Source organism: Neophocaena asiaeorientalis, unplaced genomic scaffold (genome assembly GCF_003031525.2).
Source record: "Neophocaena asiaeorientalis asiaeorientalis breed wild unplaced genomic scaffold, Neophocaena_asiaeorientalis_V1.1 scaffold162, whole genome shotgun sequence".
NCBI classification, from domain to species: Eukaryota; Metazoa; Chordata; class Mammalia; order Artiodactyla; family Phocoenidae; genus Neophocaena; species Neophocaena asiaeorientalis.
In genome coordinates this window covers 591424-612065 of record NW_020172637.1, presented here as the reverse complement: position 1 = coordinate 612065, position 20642 = coordinate 591424, and the positions used below count along the sequence as shown (strand labels likewise).

At 36.5% G+C, this 20642-nt stretch overlaps 1 protein-coding gene across 8 annotated transcripts in view; it reads left to right on the top strand.

Annotated features, from left to right (window-relative positions):
* ADGRG6 (adhesion G protein-coupled receptor G6) overlaps window positions 1-20642 on the top strand; it is a 138844-nt gene that overhangs the window by 5936 nt on the left and 112266 nt on the right. For all 8 annotated transcript variants that reach the window (XM_024739404.1, XM_024739401.1, XM_024739403.1 and 5 more), the window contains exon 2: window positions 2291-2391. In XM_024739404.1, coding sequence (XP_024595172.1) covers window positions 2291-2391 — 101 coding nt within the window. The remainder of the gene's footprint in view (window positions 1-2290; window positions 2392-20642) is intronic.

Sequence of the window (20642 nt, the reverse complement as noted above, 5' to 3'; positions counted from 1 at the left end):
CACATCCATTATTATTATGTTATTATTAATGACTCACTATAACATCTTGCTTCTTGTAAACAGTAACACTGATTTCAATTTCAAATATTTTGGATGGATGTATTTGAAAACATACCTTCCATACAAAAATCCTCTATTATTATTGTTTTTAAAAAATTTTTATTGGAGTATAGTTGATTTACAATGTTGTGCAAAAATGCTCTTTAGGACGTAGCCTTTTTCTCATGTAGAAATTCCCCTGGGAGCTGCGTGATGCTGGAGCTTGTAGTTTGGTGAATATAAAAACATGTCCTGAATATCAGATACTATTTTAAATTTCTGTAATAATGGCATACATGAATAATCCATTTCTTCTCTGTTCTAAGTGGATCCCAGAAGTAGCCACAAAGTCAATAGATTGGTTTTGGCTTATAACATTGATCCTATTATCTGTTCCTGGTTCAGTCCTTTCTTTTGGTTTTGCTGTTGACAGAATAACCACACTTATATTAGAATGCTCAGGATGGTAGTAAAAATAAAAATAGCTAATATTTATTGAGTACTTGCTGAATGTTAGGCATATTTCTTAAATGACATGATTTGATTTAATCATCCAGCTGCTCCATAGACTAGATTCTATTGTTCCTATTTTACAGGTGAAAACTAGGAGGCACAAGGTGGTGAAGTCAATTTTCCAAGGGTTGCATAGTTCATAAGTAGCAAACCCAGGTCTGTCTGACTCTAGATCTTGTTCTCTTTGTTACTTAAGTAGTCTCTAACAGTAAAAGACAGATTGAAAATGCAGGCTTAAGGCAAGTGCAAGAATCAGTTTGATGTCTATTTTTGCTTATTCAAGTATTTCTCTTACACCTTTCTGGTTTTCTATTTAGTATTATACATTTTATTCCAGATAAGCAACCTTCAGGAAAAAAGGTATTACTGTGGCCCTAAAGTATCTTATTAGTTGCTCCTCTTTTTAGAAATAAAATGACTCTCGATTACCACTTACAATCAAAGTAACTCTCTTTGGGGATTTTAAGATCTGGAGGTTTCTTACTGCTACTCACCTGTTCTTCCTGCCTCATCACTCTTCTGCTCAGCAGTTCATCTGTGGTCCCTTTTTGTGACTGACTTTTGCAGCTGCTGCCCCCTTCAGTGGTTTGCCTTTTTTGATAGGGCTGAGTCAATGAAAAGTATCACACCACTGTCTGAAGCCAAGATAATATGTATGTCCCCATCTAAATCATTAAGTATAATTTTGAGTTTAAAGATGACACTGTTGGACTTCCCTGGTGGCGCAGTGGTTAAGAATCTGCCTGCCAATGCAGGGGCCACGGGTTCGATCCCTGGTCCAGGAAGATCCCACATGCCTCTGAGCAACTAAGCCCGTGCACCACAACTACTGAGCCTGCGAGGCACAACTACTGAGCCCACGTGCCACAACAACTGAAGCCCGTGCGCCTAGAGCTGGTGCTCTGCAACAACAGAAGCCACAGCAATGGGAAGTCCACGCACCGCAACGAAGAGTAGCCCCCGTCACCGCAACTAGAGAAAGCCCGCGTGCAGCAACGAAGACCCAACACAGCCAAAAATAAATAAATAAAAATTTTAAAATGTCTTTAAAAAAACGAAACTCTTGTACGGAGAATTATTTGAGAGTTTTCAAAGCAGCACCCCTCCATCTAATGTCATTTATTAGTTTCTATAATACTTGGTGTTTACTAGCCATTTAAAAACTTTGATAGCTATTATTATATATAAAGAAATTAATCTTTTTAGAATGTTAGTGCTTCTGTACTTAATTTTAGGGGAAGGAAGAAAGTTTGGGCATTTTAATTTAAATATTTCCATTTGTGAAGCAGCAGATGTTATAAAATGAAAACATTTCCCTAAAGCCTAAATTTCTGGGAGATTATAGAAGAGGTTGATAAAAACATCCTCTTGCTACTCAGATGGGCATTGACTGGTGATGCTGAAGATTGATGCCGAAATTGTTTTTTTTTTATAAGTGATTTTTATCTTGTATTATCTGAATACTTCCCCATCTTCATGAAGAAATCGTCTATTATATATTGATTGATAAGGAAGGTGCCACCAAGTGACAAATAAAATGCATGGATTTTTTTCTTTTGCCAAATTAGCTTAAAGGGGATGCTTAGCTTATCATCTTCAAAGTTTCTTTTTTTTATTTGGAAGCAAGGCTGAATCTGAAGGTTCCTATTTTCCAGTACCTGCTGGAAACCTACAGATTTTATTGACCGAATGCTTTACTGAATCTAAGTGTCCTGACTGTTGCTTTTTTCCATGACAGGATGTTTCACTCAGGCCGAGTGTGGAGCTGTCATTCGAAATGGAAGCCAAGTTCTCTTTTGTTCTTATTTGCTTTATATATTGTGTATGTTCCTCCCTCAGGTAAGTAAGACTCTTTTTCTTTCAAACTCAGAATTTAATAATGATTACATTGCCTTCAGTGTAAGTGTGCCTCTTATTTGTTGACGTTTTCTGTCTTTACAGGCTTTTTCTGTCCATGGCCTCTCATTCCTCTTTAATTATGTGTGAATTCTATTACTTTGATCATTGTTTTATTTTCTAATGAGTGTATTTCTTTAATCTTAGCTACATTTCTTTTAGTTTTATTTATCTCGCCCATATTGAATGATGAGATAGCTACATATCTGACATTAAAAATGTGCTAGCTGTTTCTTCTACGGTTGAATAAATATACAGTACTTAATTCTCTCTCTTTTCGAGTTTTCATTCAGTTCTTTATGAAAAGTAAAGTATAGGCTTTGTTATTTTTATTTATTGCCAAGTATCAGACAGGAATTTGAAATTAAGTTTTTAGATCATGAAGGTTATTTAGTTGACTTAAAATGCTGTGAGAAAGTTAATTTTAATTACAGTACATTTGGAATGAAAATATTTAATTTTTAAAAAGAGTACAATTTTTTTCTCAACTTTGAAATAAGACCTTTTTAGCTGTTATTGAAAGCCAAATTTTTCTATAAACAGCTAATTATGTGAATGAGCCAATAAGAACTTGAGGAATGTGAATGATCTTTAAAAGTTATCTGGTTTTGTTACTTGAGCAAACTGCATTTTTCTTAAGCCCATTTTGTTTTACACTTTTTATTTTTTTTACTGTTGTCTTTATTCAGTTTATTATATTTTCCTTTAGAATGAAGTCATTACTCCTGAAGTCTTATGTATTGATTACTTGGGATTTACTCAAGATTTTATACATTCCATGTTTATAACATACCTGTATGCTATTATAAATAATACATTTAACAAATCTGGAAATAGATTATCTGCTAAAATTGCTAATTCATGGATCAAGATATTTAACTAGTGTTCAATATACAAATACTTTTTTTCCAAGCCATCAGGTAGTTTCAGCTACTTACTTGGGAAATCCCTGGTACTTGTTTACTGGCTTCAAAACAAAATAGATCTTTGAGTGGTTTTTTTTGGTGTATTTGTTTCAATTTCCTTATAAAGTCTATCTTTCTGTTACTTTCATTGCCAGAAAGAGGAAGCACACTTGTAAAGAGATCTGAAAATTATATATACATTAGATTTTTATCGTGTACAGTGTTGAATTATTTCTTAACTTTCAAAAGTGACCCTCCAGGAGCCAATTACATGATGTAAGATAAATTATGAGATTAAAATTCATTTTTGTTAGGTCATAGCGTTTGTAAATTTTCAAGACTTCTTCAAACCTTAAATTGGGACTTTTTATTTTAGATGTCAACATTTTATTTGGTATATGCACCTTCATTATTTTAATCATTTGAATAAATGAAACACATGTTTTTAGACTACGTAAATGGGGTCAACTGGGCTGAGACTAGGATGGGCCAAGGGAAGCACCTGGGATGTAAAATTTAAGGAGGTGCTCATTCGCAAGGGCATGGGAATCAAAGTACTTAAATGTGTTTTTAAGTTACTGTCTGACACAAGAAATCTTTTTTTAAAATTTCTTTTATTACCCCACATGGTGTGTGCATCACCTAAGGCTTTGTGACAGATAGTTACCTGTGTTTTCTCATGAAGCCAGAATGTTTTGTGTCTATATATCTTAAATATGACTCACTTAAAATGCTACCACCTCCCACATGAATATTTGAACTCACAGAAATACATTAGGGGCTATTATTGGCATTTTAATATCAAAATTGTGCCTTATAAGTAACTCGGTGTAGGGTTTGTTAAAATAATGCATATTGAAACTTTAGCTATATCTAATTTTCAGAGTCCTATCTTTCAATCATGGTGTAATACCACTATATTTTTGAAGAACATCTGGTGCTTAACTGTGATTTATGTCTCTGTATAGGCAATCTTTGACTTTTTTCACTTCTCTGGATGACCCCTAGGTGATCTCATCGAATCCAGTGGCTTTCAGTGGCATCTTGATGCCAGTGTCTCCTCAGTCTTTATCTTTGTACCCGGCCCCTTCTTGGACCCAGAGTCATTTCTTGGGTTGCTTATTCTCATACACTTGGATATATAATAGTCCTCAGACTTCACATGTGTGAACAGGGTTCTTTTTTTTTATATTAACTTTTTAAAAAAATTTATTTATTATTGGCTGCGTTGGGTCTTCTATGCTGCGTGCAAGATTTCTCTAGTTGCGGTGCGCGGGCTACTCATTGCAGTGGCTTCTCTTTGTTGCGGAGCACCTGCTCTAGGCTCACAGGCTTCAGTAGCTGTGACTCGCAGGCTCCAGAGCGCAGCCTCAATAGTTGTGGCACACAGGATTAGTTGCTCTGTGGCATGTGGGATCTTCCCGGACCAGGGCTTGAACCCATGTCCCCTGCGTTGACAGGCGGATTCTTAATCACTGTGCCACCAGGGAAGCCCTGAACAAGATTCTTGATTCCTACCTCCGATCCTCAAATCTGCTTCACTCTCATGCATTACAGTGCATCCTACTATCCTGCTAGTCTCTCCTACAGTCACTATGTTTCAGATACATGTCCTTTCTATTCCTTAACCATGCTTTCTTAGTACCCTCTTCTCCCTAATCCACATGCGCCTGGTTCTTTTTTGATACTCAGGTCTTAATTATTACCATCTCAGCTAAATCTGCCTATCCCCCAATTCAAAGGAGTCCCCTTATCACTCTCATTTCACCCTTTAGGGATAATCTATTGATTTTGGTTACTCTCTTGGTTGTTAATATTTTGTTAATTTGACTGCTGTAGCTGGGTTAGAGGGGTGGCCAAACCTCTTGTTGGTTAAGCTTGACACTTAGTTCAGATGATTAAAAATTAGGATCCTGTAGTTTAATTCTGATAATATCCACAATTTAACTCATAAAATAGAACTGCAGTGTTAAATCTTCTAGGTAAGTTAACATTTGTAGTTTCGTGGACATTTACAAAGCAAATAGTATACAACGTTTATGCCCTTTAGAATTTTAAAAAGTAGTATAGAAACAGAATACCTTGTCTCTTGATAGGTGATGAATATAACTTTTTTTTTTTTTTGTGATACGCGGGCCTCTCACTGTTGTGGCCTCTCCCATTGCGGAGCACAGGCTCCGGACACACAGGCTCAGCGGCCATGGCTCACGGGCCCAGCCGCTCCGCGGCATGTGGGATCTTCCCGGACTGGGGCACGAACCTGCGTCCCCTGCATTGGCAGGCGGACTCTCAACCACTGCGCCACCAGGGAAGCCCTGGATATAACTTTTAATAAGAACTACAGCAAAATAACATTTGAATATTTAAACCGGTCCCACAGAAGTACAAATTACAAAATACAATTGTTTTTTACCCACTAGCTTGACAGTATTTAGAAAGGTTGATAGCATCCAGTATTATTAAAGTTTAGGTAAAGAAGACACACTAACACTGTTGGCTCTGTCTTTTGGGAGAGTAATTGGGCAATATTTTTTTAGAGTAAGAATGTGTATTTTCTTTGACATATCACTCCCACATGTACGCATCTATCCTATAGAAATAAAACCCATAAATATATAGAGAAATATGTACCCATATGTTAACTGTAGCATTGTTATAGCAAACAATTGGTAAAGACTCTGATTGTTCATCAACAAGGGAATGGTTGTATAAATTATTTTATATTCATACCATGCAATACTGTGTAGCCATTCAAAACTATGTATATTGGCTTGGAAAGATAATAAAGTTAAGTTAAAAAGCAAATTACAGAACAATATAAGATTATCCTAGATTTGTAATAAGCTGTACTACAAAACTGGGATTATTATGTGTGTATACTTTTGTGTAAGACTGTATAAACATTAATAAAACATGGAATGATACACATCAGGTTTTAAAATGGGTTATCACAGGGGCGTAAAGTGGATTATCTCAGGGTGGGAGTGAGAAGGGGGAAGGTGATGGAACTTAATACAACTCTGAATGATTTGCCTTGTTACAATGAACATGTATTACTGTAGTAATTTGGGAAAACAAAAAATCCTAATAAGATTCTTTGGTATTAAAAAAAGAAGCCACATTAAAAAAACTGCCAGAGGGCTTCCCTGGTGGCACAGTGGTTGAGAGTCCGCCTGCCCATGCAGGGGACGCGGGTTCGTGCCCCGGTCCGGGAAGATCCCACATGCCGCGGAGCGGCTGGGCCCGTGAGCCATGGCCGCTGAGCCTGCGCGTCCGGAGCCTGTGCTCCGCAACGGGAAGGGCCACAACAGTGAGAGGCCCGCGTAATGCAAAAATAAATAAATATAAATAAATAAATAAATAAAAATAAAAATCTGCCAGAGAGACTGTTGACATGTATGAATATTATACTTTTATAAGTATGGTTATAATGCTAGTCATGTAACCGTTACTCTGACTCTTCCTTCACTTGATATGAATCTCTAAAAGTTGTTTCAAGTAAGAACCTCTTTTTATGTAGTGTGACACACTATGATCTGAAGATGAATGATGATATCTCAAGCAGACAGAAGGTTGTGGCTTCAAACAGAGTGGGAAACAGACAGCCAAGAGCCAACGGATTCCTTAGCAACCAGGAGCCTGTTTCCACACAGATAGCCTTAGTCACGAGCACTGAGGGAGGAGCCTCCCTTCTCTTCTGAAAATTGATGACATCAGCAGATTATTTCAAAGCTCAATGTTATTCTGATAGTTATGATACATCAACAGCTAAAAGGGGAAATGTTTCTGAAAGTACAATCTGGCCTGAACTGTGTGCTTTCTAGCCCAGAGGACAGCACGGTTCTGGAAGGCAGATGGTTGGACTAATCTTGTGCTTCTTTTGGTTTGTGTGTTAATTTTACTCATGATCATCAATTACATTGCGGTTTGTATTGGAGTGTTAGACATCTTTTATACATATTTTAATATGTAATCAAATGGCTTTCGAATACATAGAAAAATAATCCCTTTATAAATCTGCCAGGTTTTTTTTTCTAGCCATTTTAACATTAATATGTCATTAATTACTAGATAAGTATATTTGAAAGGTCAAAAATAAGGCTCTAGTTGTGCAAACTATTCTTATTAAGTGAAGAAAGAGCCAGAGTAATGCTTGAGTGACTAACAGAAAGCTATAATATATGACAATAAATATTTGTGGGGGGTTTTTCCAGTTAGGGTCAAAGTGCTCCAAATTACTGTCTGAAGCTTTCAGCTAAAAGGCTGTTTTCCCATTCTACACTTCAGATTAGAAGAGGCAATGTGATTGAATAAGTAAACCTTAGAAAGTTGTATACAGAAGTTTCTTTGATGCGTCTTCCCTGTAGATAATTGCCTGCCTTCATATACCTTTGAGATGATCTGATTTTGATGTAGGTAAATATGAAATCCTACATTGGGGTCATAAAGTCAATTAGGTAAATGTGGAATGAGGGTGACTCATCCTGTCACCACACTGACTATCTCAAGTGACTAAGCAGTGCGATGGGGCCTCCAGTGAAACTGACACCATGTAGGAATTAAGCATTAGGAAGAGTGAGGTGTTAGCAAAGAGTCTTCCCCTTCGCTGGTCAGATCATGCTCGCCTCCAGGCATGGTTGTTATCCTTTAGAGAGAGTTCATAAACAGAGTATCTAGACCAGGCAGATCAGCCTGGTGATGAGTCTCGAGCAATCTGAGGAATGTTTCAGAGCATCTCTGTCTCCACTGTTATGTGAAGCCTTTGTGGGGCTGGGTTGCAGCTGTGGAACCTTTGAGTCAGCCACCACATTGTTGCTTTGGTGTAACAATTTGGTTTCTTTTGAAAGATAAAAATCTTGCTGAATTAAAAAAATTGATTTAAATGGCACATTTACTTTGGAATAGTGATGTCAGTAAGAATGCGACAGTGGTCTTTAGATGTTTGAAAAGTGGTCATTTGGAAGTGAAAACGGACTTAGTCTAAGTATTTTTGGGTTGATGCTCCAAGTACCAAATGACTCAGTAACTGGTTGCCAAAAGATAAAGCCAGCTGACCTTCGAAATCGCCATCACTGGTGATGAAGAAGGTATGAAAAAGGAGTCTTCATTTTGAAGAGGAATTTGTACTAAAAACTGTGAAGGCCTCCTCAGCCTACAGTTTAATCATAGAGTGAGTGTGTGTGTGTTATAGAACTTTTGTGGTTTTTTTTTTGATCCCTCACACCCTCCTTTGGTAACTGTAAGTAAGGTTGTTTTCCATGTCTGAGAGACTGTCTCTGTTTTGTAAGTAAGTTCATTAGTACTGTTTTTTCAGATCCCACATATAAGTGGTATTGTATGATATTTGCCTTTGTCTGATTTACTTCACTTAGTACGATAATCTCTAGGTCCATACATGTTGCTGCAGAGAGAGCCTGTTTTCTTGATGTACACATTCTTTTAATAGTTACCTCAAAAGTTTCTTCTGTGTGTATTTCCTTTCAATTTTAGCAGGTAAGCTCTATACTCAATTAGAGATTGGGAAGGTAACTTTCTTAGACAAGATAAACCTGGGGAACTCTAGACTTCGGCAGGTACAAAATTTTCTGCCACTTTCAAATTAATAATTCTTTATGGAGTTTTCCTTTTACTTTCAGCAAGTAGAATATGTGCTTTTTGGCACCATTCTTCCTAAGATTTCAGTGTCATAGTGTTTAGTAAATTAAAAATATGGAAAAGAACAAAATGGAAAAGAACCAAGGAGGGAGGAAAAAAAAACTTATTCCAGATTTAATGGGTAAATATGATTTATAAGGTGGGGCAGCAGGGTAGGAAAGTAAGGAGGTTAGATGACAAAATACATTAATCTGACAATGAGCACGAAGTCACAATATTGTAAACGTCTTTTCCCCTTCACTGAACAAAGATGATTAAACACCTGAAAAAAAAAAATTGAGGTCATTTGCCAGCTCATGGGTGGTGGCTATCACCAGTTCAGATGAACCTATTTAACCATTACCAAAAAAAAAAAACCTCTCAGAGAGGAATAAAGTAATCCAGTGGGAACTGTGATACTACTGTATTTCTATGGTTAAGACTAATTATCTTGATTTTTTTTTCAAAAATCGTTAAAACTATTTATAGCCAATTAATCTTTTTAGATGAGAGCTCCTTTGTCAGGAAAATAGTTTGAATTATTTGATGTCAGAATATCTTGGTTTACAGTTATTCCTAAACCAGGCTCATCTTAAACTTGTGGTTTAAAAATCATACACTTTTTAAAAAAATTACAGAATTTTCTCTAATAAATCAACTATTGTGAGCCAAAAAAGATGTCTCTGCTAATACATTCTGCTCCCAGCTTGGTGCTGCTAGTTTAGATAGCAGGAAGAGAGAAACCGTTGGCAGTAGAGCCAGGTGATGGATTGTGTCAACACCCTTGAAAATCAAAAATTTTTTCATCTCTTTAATTATAACATTACACTAATCACTATTATTGGACTATGCAAAGCTATAAGAATGAGTTAATGCTTATGATTTTTACAAATACGTAAACAAAATGGTATTTTTAGAAGATTCTTTACCTGGTTGAAACTTAAAGAGTACTGTTAAAGTAAAATACAGATCTGAAAAAAAGAAAATACTCTTAATGGGAATACAGTATTAATCACTGCTTTTAAACACATCCACAGTTTCTTCCTTCCTTTTTTTTTTTTGCTTTAAATATATGCACAGAAATATGGCATTATGTACAGCTAATACTGGCCTCAATTGAGTATAAGTAACAGTTTTACTGGGTTACTGGCTTTAATGAAGAGAATCTTAAGACAGAAAATGAGGGTTTTCAAGTCCTAGTGATTTGATTGTCTTCAGTACTGATGCTACAGGGGGTGAGGAAAGCTAGAAAGCTAGACTTATAGAGATATTTTGCCTCCATATTGGGTTTTTTAGAGAGAATGAACTCCTAAGTATATACACTAAGGCATCATGGAATATGGTCCCCACTTCTTCCTGAATTCTCCAAATCGGTGTCTCCTGGCTGGGTCATCAGAGGTGAAAATTAGGTTTTTACTTGGACTGCTAATCTCGTCTCTCTTTAGAATGGTAATCTGAAAATCTGTTACTTGTAGTAAGTTCATGACCAAAAAATTTCTGTAACAATACTGATGAAGTACAAATATATCAATAAACAATAAGGTCTGTGGTTCTCTCAGAGCCTTTGCTAACTTGACATAGGACTTTCCTTCCATTTCAGTAAGCCCTGATACTTTCATTGGTGTTTGTTTAGCACTGTCATTACTTCTCATCATCTGACTTGCTTACCTGTCTCTCACACACACATATTAGAGAGGTCTGACTTTTTCAGTAACTGTTTCAGAGGAAAGTTCTCTCTGAATTTGCAACAATTACTTTTTAAAAAGAATTGACATATAACTTTATACTATGCGACTGTTTCTTATATTTAAGGTCCTGTCGGTTTACAGACATGATGCTGTGATTGTAATGCCACAGAAGAGGTTTTCAGTAAATGTGTAGTGAATGAATCAAATTGTTTTCCAAGCTGCCCTTTTGTGACTTTGGATTTTCCTTACCAAAGTGAGTCTAGCAGATCTAACTGTTAAGTATTCTTAATCAGAACCTTTTCCCTCCCCCAATATTATTAAAGTAAATCAAACATTTGTGACAGCATTATAATACTTAATGGAGTTGCAGAGAACATAGTTAGCATGCTACTTTTAAGTGCATTTAAAAGCTGAGGGCTATGTCACAATAATACCATAATATTTGAGCGTTTCACATGTGTGTGTGTATCAGACTCTTTTCAAAGTCCTGGCTATGCAGAGCTAAATCATGATCCTTAAACTCAAGAAGTTTTAGTGTTGATAAGGAGACTGACATGAGACAAATAGGGAGCACTGTGATATGTGGTCTAATAGAATTGTGACTGTGATATCTAGGGATAACAGAAGAGATCTCAGAAAAGTTTGCACAGAAGAGATAATGTTAAAACTGCATCTTCTAGCAGGGGCGATGAAAAAATACTTACAAAATCACATGGCTTTGTCATTGACCATTTGAAGAGCTTTCCCTGTAATCAGATTGGATGGCTGGCTGTAAAAACTGATTGCAAGCCAAAGCAATCTTGAGAAAGAAAAACGGAGCTGGAGGAATCCCTGACTTCAGACTATACTACAAAGCTACAGTAATCAAGACAGTATGGTACTGGCACAAAAACAGAAATATCGATCAATGGAACAGGATAGAAAGCCCAGAGATAAACCCACGCATGTATGGTCACCTTATTTTTGATAAAGGAAACAAGAATATACAATGGAGAAAACACAACTTCTTCAATAAGTTGTGCTGGGAAAACTGGACAGCTACATATAAAAGAATGAAATTAGAACACTCCCTAACACCATACACAAAAATAAACTCAAAATGGATTAAAGACCTAAACGTAAGGCCAGACACTGTAAAACTCTTAGAGAAAAACATAAGTGGAACACTCTATGAGCTAAATCACAGCAAGATCCTTTTTGACCCACCTCCTAGAGAAATGGAAATAAAAACAAAAATAAACAGATGGGACCTAATGAAACTTGAAAGCTTTTGCACAGCAAAGGAAACCATAAACAAGATGAAAAGGCAACCCACAGGATGGGAGAAAATATTTGCAAGCATAGCAACTGACAAAGGATATTTTAATCTCCAAAATATATAAGCAGCTCAATATCAAAAAAACAAAAAACCCAATCCAAAAATGGGCAGAAGACCTAAATAGACATTTCTCCAAAGAAGATATACAGATTGCCAACAAACACATGAAAGGATGCTCAACATCACTAATCATTAGAGAAATGCAAATCACAACTACAATGAGGCATCACCTCACACCAGTCGGAATGGCCATCACCAAAAAGTCTACAAACAATAAATGCTGGAGAGGGTGTGGAGAAAAGGGAACCCTCTTGCACTGTTGGGAGGAATGTAAATTGGTACAGCCACTATGGAGAACAGTATGGAGGTTCCTTAAAAAATTAAAAATAGAACTACCATATGACCCAGCAGTTCCACTACTGGGCATATACCCTAAGAAAACCATAATTCAAAAAGAGTCATGTACCACAATGTTCTTTGCAGCTCTATTTACAATAACCAGGACATGGAAGCAACCTAAGTGCCCATCGACAGATGAATGGATAAAGAATATTTGACACATGTATATAATGGAATATTACTCAGCCATAAAAAGAAATGAAATTGAGTTATTTGTAGTGAGATGGATGGTCCCAGAGTCTTCATACAGAGTGAAGTAAGTCAGAAAGAGAAAAACAAATACCATATGCTAACACATATATATGGAATCTAAAAAAAAAAATGGTTCTGAAGAACCTAGCGGCAGGACAGGAATAAAGACTTAGACATAGAGAATGGACTTGAGGACATGGGGAGGGGGAAGGGTAAGCTGGGACAAAGTGAGAGAATGGCATGGACACATATACACTACCATATGTAAAACAGATAGCTAGGGGGAAGCAGCCGCATAGCACAGGGAGATCAGCTTTGTGCTTTGCAACCACCTAGAGGTGTGGGATAGAGAGGGTGGGAGGGAGGTGCAAGAGGGAGGGGTTATGGGGGTATATGTATATGTATAGTGGATTCACTTTGTTATACAGCAGCAGCTAACACACCATTCTAAAGCTATTGTACTCCAATAAAGATATTAAAAAAACAAACAAACAAACTGATTGCAGTTGTGGGAGTGGTTCGTCCCCACTGAATTTTATCTCTGATCTTGACCAAAAACAAAAAGATGGAAAGTGAGCATGGAAATGGAGAAGGGTGAGGTAGGCAGAGAAAGGGAAAGGGCAAACCTAGGAATTCACTGAAACTGATTTTGTGGAAGGATCCATACCTCCTGTGCCTAGAATAAAGGGTCTCTGCAGAAGAGAATAAGGAATGAACGTAGACACTTAAGCAGGAGGCCTGACTGTGGAGGATGTCAATGGAAGGACTGTGCTGTCAGAGCTGAATGAGGAATTCTAGCTCAGTAGGGGAGATAGGCATGTCATTACCCACTATAGCTCAGTAAGACACGTGCAACCAAAAATGTACACTGAAGGGAACAGAGGGTAAGAACTCGCTAGGTTTATAGTTAGGTAACTCAGTGTCAGACCTGTCTTTTCTTTACTGAGTCTGTGGTTTATGCTTTTTCTCTATCAGGTACCATTTTACTTCAGAAAAGCCAGTCTTACTTTCCTCCTTGGTGAACAGCGTTCATGTATATATCGAAAACCTTGAGATATTAATAGAATCTTAGGCACACTTGCTGCCTTCTCTTTCTCGCTCAAACTCAAATTTAGCTGTGACCAAGAGTTGCTGAGTCTAGGTTAGAAATGCCTTTTTTATCTTTATAACGACTGTCTCTGAGGCTCTCATCTCCACCAGGTGTGTCCAGTGTTTCTGTTAAACCACTGTTGGAATCATGCCACTGCCCTGTTTAAGTTCCCCTGAAGATTCTCATTGTCTACAGGATACAGTCCACAGTCCTTAATTTATGTAATGTCACAGCTCCCTAGCTCTGTAATGCCCTATCAAGTGCCTGCCGGACAGTAGGGTCTCAACTAAATATTGAATGAGTACAGAAATTGAAGAATTTATATATTTTTGCTAAGCAAAATGAGGATTTAGTCATAGGTATTCAGTTATTTAAAAGAAAAAATTTGTGCTTGGCCTAGGTCCTATGTTGAGGTTCAGAAATGAATGGTTCAACCCTTCCATCTTTGTGGAAGACCAGCTATTTGAGAGAGGAAGTTCCATAAAATAATTATTTGTGCCTCTAAATGAGTAAAAATAACTAGAGTATTTATTCTCACTTGCTCCAAGGGCTAAGCTTCTCATGCAAATACATTTTTTTAGTGCCAAACTGATCTCATCACTATTACACTCTTTTAAAAAAAAATCCATTTTTGTCGAAAATAGTAAAAGTTATTATTTTCTTTAAATTCTTTAAGCTGTTCCCCCCTTGCCCTGTGGCCGTCTTTTCCATAGTTATCCCCATCATCACCTGTAACTTTAGCTTCTTATCTTGGGTTAAACCTTCCCTTCTTAGCCCACAAACATGTCCAAGTCTTTTCTTTATAAAGCAAACAAATTTTTCCCACATCCCCTCCACACTTGTGTTCTATTCAGTTTTCATTTTCATTTGTCATTCCTTTCATTTCCTAAAGTCTTCAAAGACTAGTCTACATTTGGATTTATTACTTCCTCACCCCTAAAAATAGATTATTCTGTTTTGAAGATGCCTTGACAGGTTATCAATTTGTGTGTGTATGTAAACAATTATGTTATGGTTCTCTAAAGATCTCCTAAGTTAGTCTGAACTTCCCCAAAGGTTTATTTATTTAAAAAAATTCTTTTCAAGTAGGTGGACCATATTCACTGCAGTAACGTTTTGTTATTAAGAGGACAAGAAAACACTTTCTTCACAGAAGTCTGTTTTAGGTTGAAATTGTGTCACAAAATGAGATGACTTATATTCAACTTTTAGAATAGACCTCTTTGCATGTTTTTCATATTCTTTAAATTGTTCCTTTAGGTGCCTCTGACTTCCTAGAAGCTTATGTTACCTCTTTCTTTTTTTGCTCATTTAAATCAGATTTACATCCTGATTTGCCAGTTAGTTCTGTTTCCCATTCTTATTTCTTTCTTTTTGAGTACTTTTCATATCTTAAAATTTTCTATATGCCAGTTATTAGGATATTTATTTCAAAATGGTTGGTTCAAGTGAAGCTGAAAGACTGTCGTTTTTCTTCGTCTGCTGTGTGTGCCTGGTTTTGCTTTACAACAACATTTATCTTTGTTATAGTTATATTTAAAAACACCTTGAGTTGGGAATTTTTGGCTAATTTACATTTAAAACTCCCATTTGTTTGAAGCAGACGTACATAGATATAAAAATGTAGTGCTGTAAGTCAGAACTTACCATTGTTTTGGTTAGAAAAGCAGTTCATTAGGCTTTGTTAAATAGGTTAGAAGTCTTTTAGCTCTTAGGGAAGAATATAAAAACTAAACCGGCTTTGTTATTCATCTGGAAGCTTAAAAAATCAGATTTGAAGTCTAATCATCAAATTGAACTTGTATAATTTTGTTTTTCCCTGTTATTAAAGGAGAACTTTCAATTTTTTTCAAAAGTAAAATCATAGTAATTTCTGAGTATTTTAAATTTTAATAGTCCTAGTCATAAATAAAATCTATTGTGGGCTATTTCAGGTTAAAAATACAAGTGAATCTTGTATTGCTTAAGAGAAAAATGTGCCTTTGAAAAGCATATTTTAAAAAATATAAACCTATGTTGGATTTTATTTAAACTTGAACTGTACATACTATGGTGTCAATGTATTTTTTGATGCGTTTAAACTAATAACGAGAATGAGAAGGTTGGTTCGATGTCCATAACACTGCCAAGTTGACTGAGTAACTTGACCCATCAGTAACATGAGCTAAATGCTGACTCTGAAGTAAAATTTTGCCAAGATGTTCTTTTATAGTCAGAAATACCTTCTCAGTGTGTGTACTGGAGCTTTATTCCTCATGGACTGTAGGTAGGAGGAGACAAGTTATTACATGTAGTGAAACTTGTGTGCCTGATTTTTTTAGATTCTGTTTCTGGCAAAATCAGGCAAAGGGTGGTTGGAAGTGGTTACACTGGATGACTGAGTTCCAAGGAGCAACTGACTGGAAGGGGACACTGCAAGATATGCTGGATTGATGGAAATGTTCCAAATTTTGGTTGGGTTGTAGTTACAGAGGGGTATACGACCATCAAAACGGACCGAACAGCACACTTAAAATCTATGCATTTTAATGTGTGTCAATTATACCTCCAAAAAATAAAATCTCAGCTAATCGGAAAAAATACTCATAAGAGTTCTAAGAGGACACAATAAATAGAATTCTAATGCCTCCAGAGCTATCAGGATTTTACTAGCTATATCAAGAATTAAATAATAGCTTTCTACAATACAACTTCTTTGTGGATATGCTGGCTTTTGTTTGGCTAACAGGAAAGGCATATTTAGTTTTACTATTTATGAATTATTTAGGCTTATTTACATATTTTCAGTACTTAAGAATACTCGTGTGTGTGTGTGTGTGTGTGAAGACATTTCTGTGAACGATATAAACTTCACCTAGCTCAAGTGTAAGCTTCCATGTCATGCCTCTTTAGCCTCTACATACATTCAGAAGTTCAACTTATATACTGTACCTTTACCTGGCAGCTCTTTTCCTTGAGAGCTTCTTTCCTCCATTTAATAAAAGTGCATGCAGGGCTTCCCTGGTGGCGCAGTGGTTGAGAGTCCGCCTGCCGATGCAGGGGACACGGGTTCGTGCCCCGGTCCGGGAAGATCCCACATGCTGCGGAGCGGCTGGGCCCGTGAGCCATGGCCGCTGATGGTTCCAAAAAAAAAAAAAAAAAAAAAAAGTGCATGCAATGATCAGGATATAACTTTTTTCTATTAGTTATATTTTTCATGTATAAGATTTTGCTTCCTCACTAAGACCTTAAGGAAGACTTATTGATATTGTTGGCTTGCTTCATAACATGAAAGATAAAAAAGGGTGCTTCAGGAACACTTACTCCATTCATTGTTGTGTTATAAGCATGTTTTTCTTTCTGTTCATTTTATCTTATCTTTACAGAGCTGTTTATCATTTACTGTAAAGTGATTTGTACTCATTTCGCAAACATGTGGTATTTGTGAAAAACTCCACAAATCTTTTTGTAAATTTGATTGCTCAGCAAATATAAAGCATGAATCAGAAAGTAAATTTCGGTCAAACACTTGAAAATTCCAACCTAGACTACACTCAGCACCTGGTGAATGGTTTCTGAGAGGTTATTTGTTCTGCCCTCGTTCCTAACTTGAGAGGTTTTCTTGGGTAAATAGTGGGTTGAAAGCATCAGTCAAGACAGTCTCATTTCAAAAGATGCACCTGCTATGACTGTGTCCCTGGGTAAAGGTCGCTATTTGCCTAGGAATGGTGTAATGAGAATGTGGCCATTAATGGAAACAAAATAATGAGACTAATCATCATCAACTGTTAATATCAAGATCCCAGATGATACACAGATTATACAAAAACATCTTCTGAAAGAGAGGATGTATCCTTATTGGATGGATACTTTGAGGAAGTACTATGTATAATTCAGTAAATCCAAAGGGGAAACGTGGCACCATTTTAAACTTCAGTAAGTATTACAGAAAGGTGACGCTCAACTTTTACATCTTAAAGTCTGATCTCAGACAAGTTTAAAATTAAGCTGATTTAGCTGATGCTTTACTCAGTGGGACCTGTGCTAGTAGTTACAATTCCATTGGCTCTAGCCAATAGGACAGCAATTCCATTGGCTCTAGCCAATAGGACAGCACTTTATTTTATTTAAAAAAATCTTCGTATATTATTAAGATACTGGGGTACCTTGAAACCAAGCCTATGTGATAATAGAGTAGGGGAAATTTTATGGCTCTTCTATCTTGTGAAGCTACCGCTCTCTATTAGGGTTCCAGTTACCTGTGCAGTGGCTTGGAAAGTGCCGTAAGACAGAAATATGGGGCTCACACTTCTTGTGTTTCTTTCTGCTAAGGATCAAAGGTTTGTTCTATCAGTTATCCAGTGTCTGAAAACAGTCTTTCTTGTGTGTGTGTATTTTGTCCACGTATATGTTTGCTTTTGCTGGGAGAAGGAGTCCAACAGTTGTTACTTCATTATGGCTGGAGCCGGGAGTCCCTACTATTTTATTTGAACTGAATGTAAGCTTACATTTTTAGCCAATCATTGGATATACAACAAAGTCCTTTTCTTTGAGGATAGATTTGTTAATTGGAGAGTGTTTTCTCTTTTGAATAAATTATGCCCATAAAGTGTCATCATTGATTTTTTCTTCCAGGTTTATTGAGATATAATTTACATACAGCACAGTGATTTTTGATTTTGTTTCCTTTAGAGTGAAGAGAGATTGCTTTTGAAGTGATCTGAACACAGAATCCTCATTTTTAAGAGTTTTACCATTTAGTCATTAAAGATCATCTCACCCATATCTAATTGAACAGCTATTTTTATTTACCTCTATTCACAACTTTCCTAATGATTCAACTAAGTTTTCATAGACCCATATATCCTTTTACTTTTGTACTTTTATTGGGTTATGTAAAATATAGTAAATTTCATAGCTAGAATATGAAGTATAACTGGCAAAAAATAGTTAGGAGTGAACATGATCTAATAAGCACAGCTCAACTTCTGGGAGCAGCTGTTCAGAGGACTATTAGCTTTGAATATTCAGCTCACTGTGAGTGTCATTCAGTGTATTTTACGAAGAAAGTCGTGAGAGTAGGTTAACTTGAGGCATCAGTTAAGTGCAGGTTGATTAGGAGAGTTTCTCTCAGACCTCTGGGCTGCAGCCTAAGATATTCTTCAGAGTTGCTTTTTCCCGGTTTCAGTGTGTCACTACTATAATTTTTCTTCCCTCCAGAGTCAAGATGTCAAAGGTATCTTTGACACTCCCTTAGCAACCCTTCTCTGAGACCTAATCTATTGCTAAATCTGGGAGCATCTGTTGTATCTCTTTGGTTTTTTGAATGATCTTCATTCTAATGCAGACCCTTATGGTTTCTTGCCTCAACTTTTGTAATGATAGAAAAACTGATGCCGTTGTCTCCTGGTTTCATCTGCAAGCTAGTAATAAACCACTTTCATATAAACATTTCTTAGAGTGTAATTTGCTCAGGAACCTTGAAGAGCTTTTGGTTGCTGAATTAAGTACTGCCTTTACGGATTGACATTCGAGATCCTTCACCATATATTCTTAACTAGTATTTTTTAAGCCGTTTCTAAGATTCCTTATTCATAATCTAAGAAACAAACAAATTGAAAAACATATTTTTCTCTGATATTTCATATATTTCCCTGCCTCTAAGTCTTCTTTACACTATTTCCTCAACCTAAAAAGGCTTTCTCCTTCTTTGCTACATAATAAGGTGCCTCCCCACCTCAAGACATGTGTTAAATGCTTCCTCACGCCAGGAGCATTTAAAATGAGGCTGGTAAGACGAGTAGGTTTTTTCCCTTAATTTTCATGTATGTATATATCAACATAACCACCTGTTAGATAACATTTTAAAGGTAGAAATGGAGCAGGAAATATTTTCTATATCCCCACTTTTTTTTTCATTTCTCCTTTGGAATTCTATAATAATTTGTACTTATTCTATGTTTTTTTGTCAAATTGCGTTTTATGATTATTACTGTTTGTGTTTTCTTTTTTATTGATTATGAGTGCCTAAAATGTAAGGGCTATGTCTTCTTCTTCTTCTTCTTTTTTTTTTCTTGTGTTCTGCACAAAACCAAGAGAGTGTGTGTACTGCAATGTGAATGAATTAAAGCATATTATTTAAAGGGAGACATTTGAGATTAAGGTAACCCATCCACTCTACAGGTTTGACGTGAAAGGCATAGAAGCTCTGTCTTGAAAAAGTAGACCAAGACACGAGACGTGCATCTTAGTTATCATACTGGAGCAGGTCTACTTGAACTGTTCAGAGTGCTGCAGACCCTGGTGGCTCATTCTGCATTTCATTCACTTTGGCTCTGTTGGTGTATACCCCAAGTTACATAGTACTTAAGAAAAACTTCCTAAGAAGTTGATAACGTAAGGACTCTTGCCTTAACAAAGCATGTCTAAAAGTCCAGTATCATGAAGTTTGTCTCTTCCTGTCTTTTCTTGACTGAGCTATCCCCATGGTAGGTTTCTGCTTCCAGAACATTCCCTATTGTAACCCGCTTTCCTCCCCTTTCCATAGGAGGGGGGAGAGGCACTGGAGCTTCCATGATCTTCATATTCTGTACATTTCTCAGGAGACTCATTAGCTTAGCAGAATCTTGGGCTGAGGCTCCAGGGTATTAAGTGGATTTGGGATTCTGGGCTGCTATTAATTTTGTCTTAGCTATGTTATGAGTTGGCCTGGGACTTTAACTGAATTTTATTATGTTATTTCCATGGGAAAAACAGTTCTAAAATCCAGACAACCAACTAGGAGCTTATTTTTTGTAATATAGGAATTAGTACATTTTGGACTTGGTATTCTTGACGTTTTACGACCAAATATTTCAAAATTCATCGTGTCTGTGTCCAATTCTTTTAAATCAAATTAAAATATTCTCAGTATGCATTATTTAGAAACATGATATAATCAGTGCTTTAAACGTTTTTCAATTTATATGATATGCTTCTCATTTAGATGA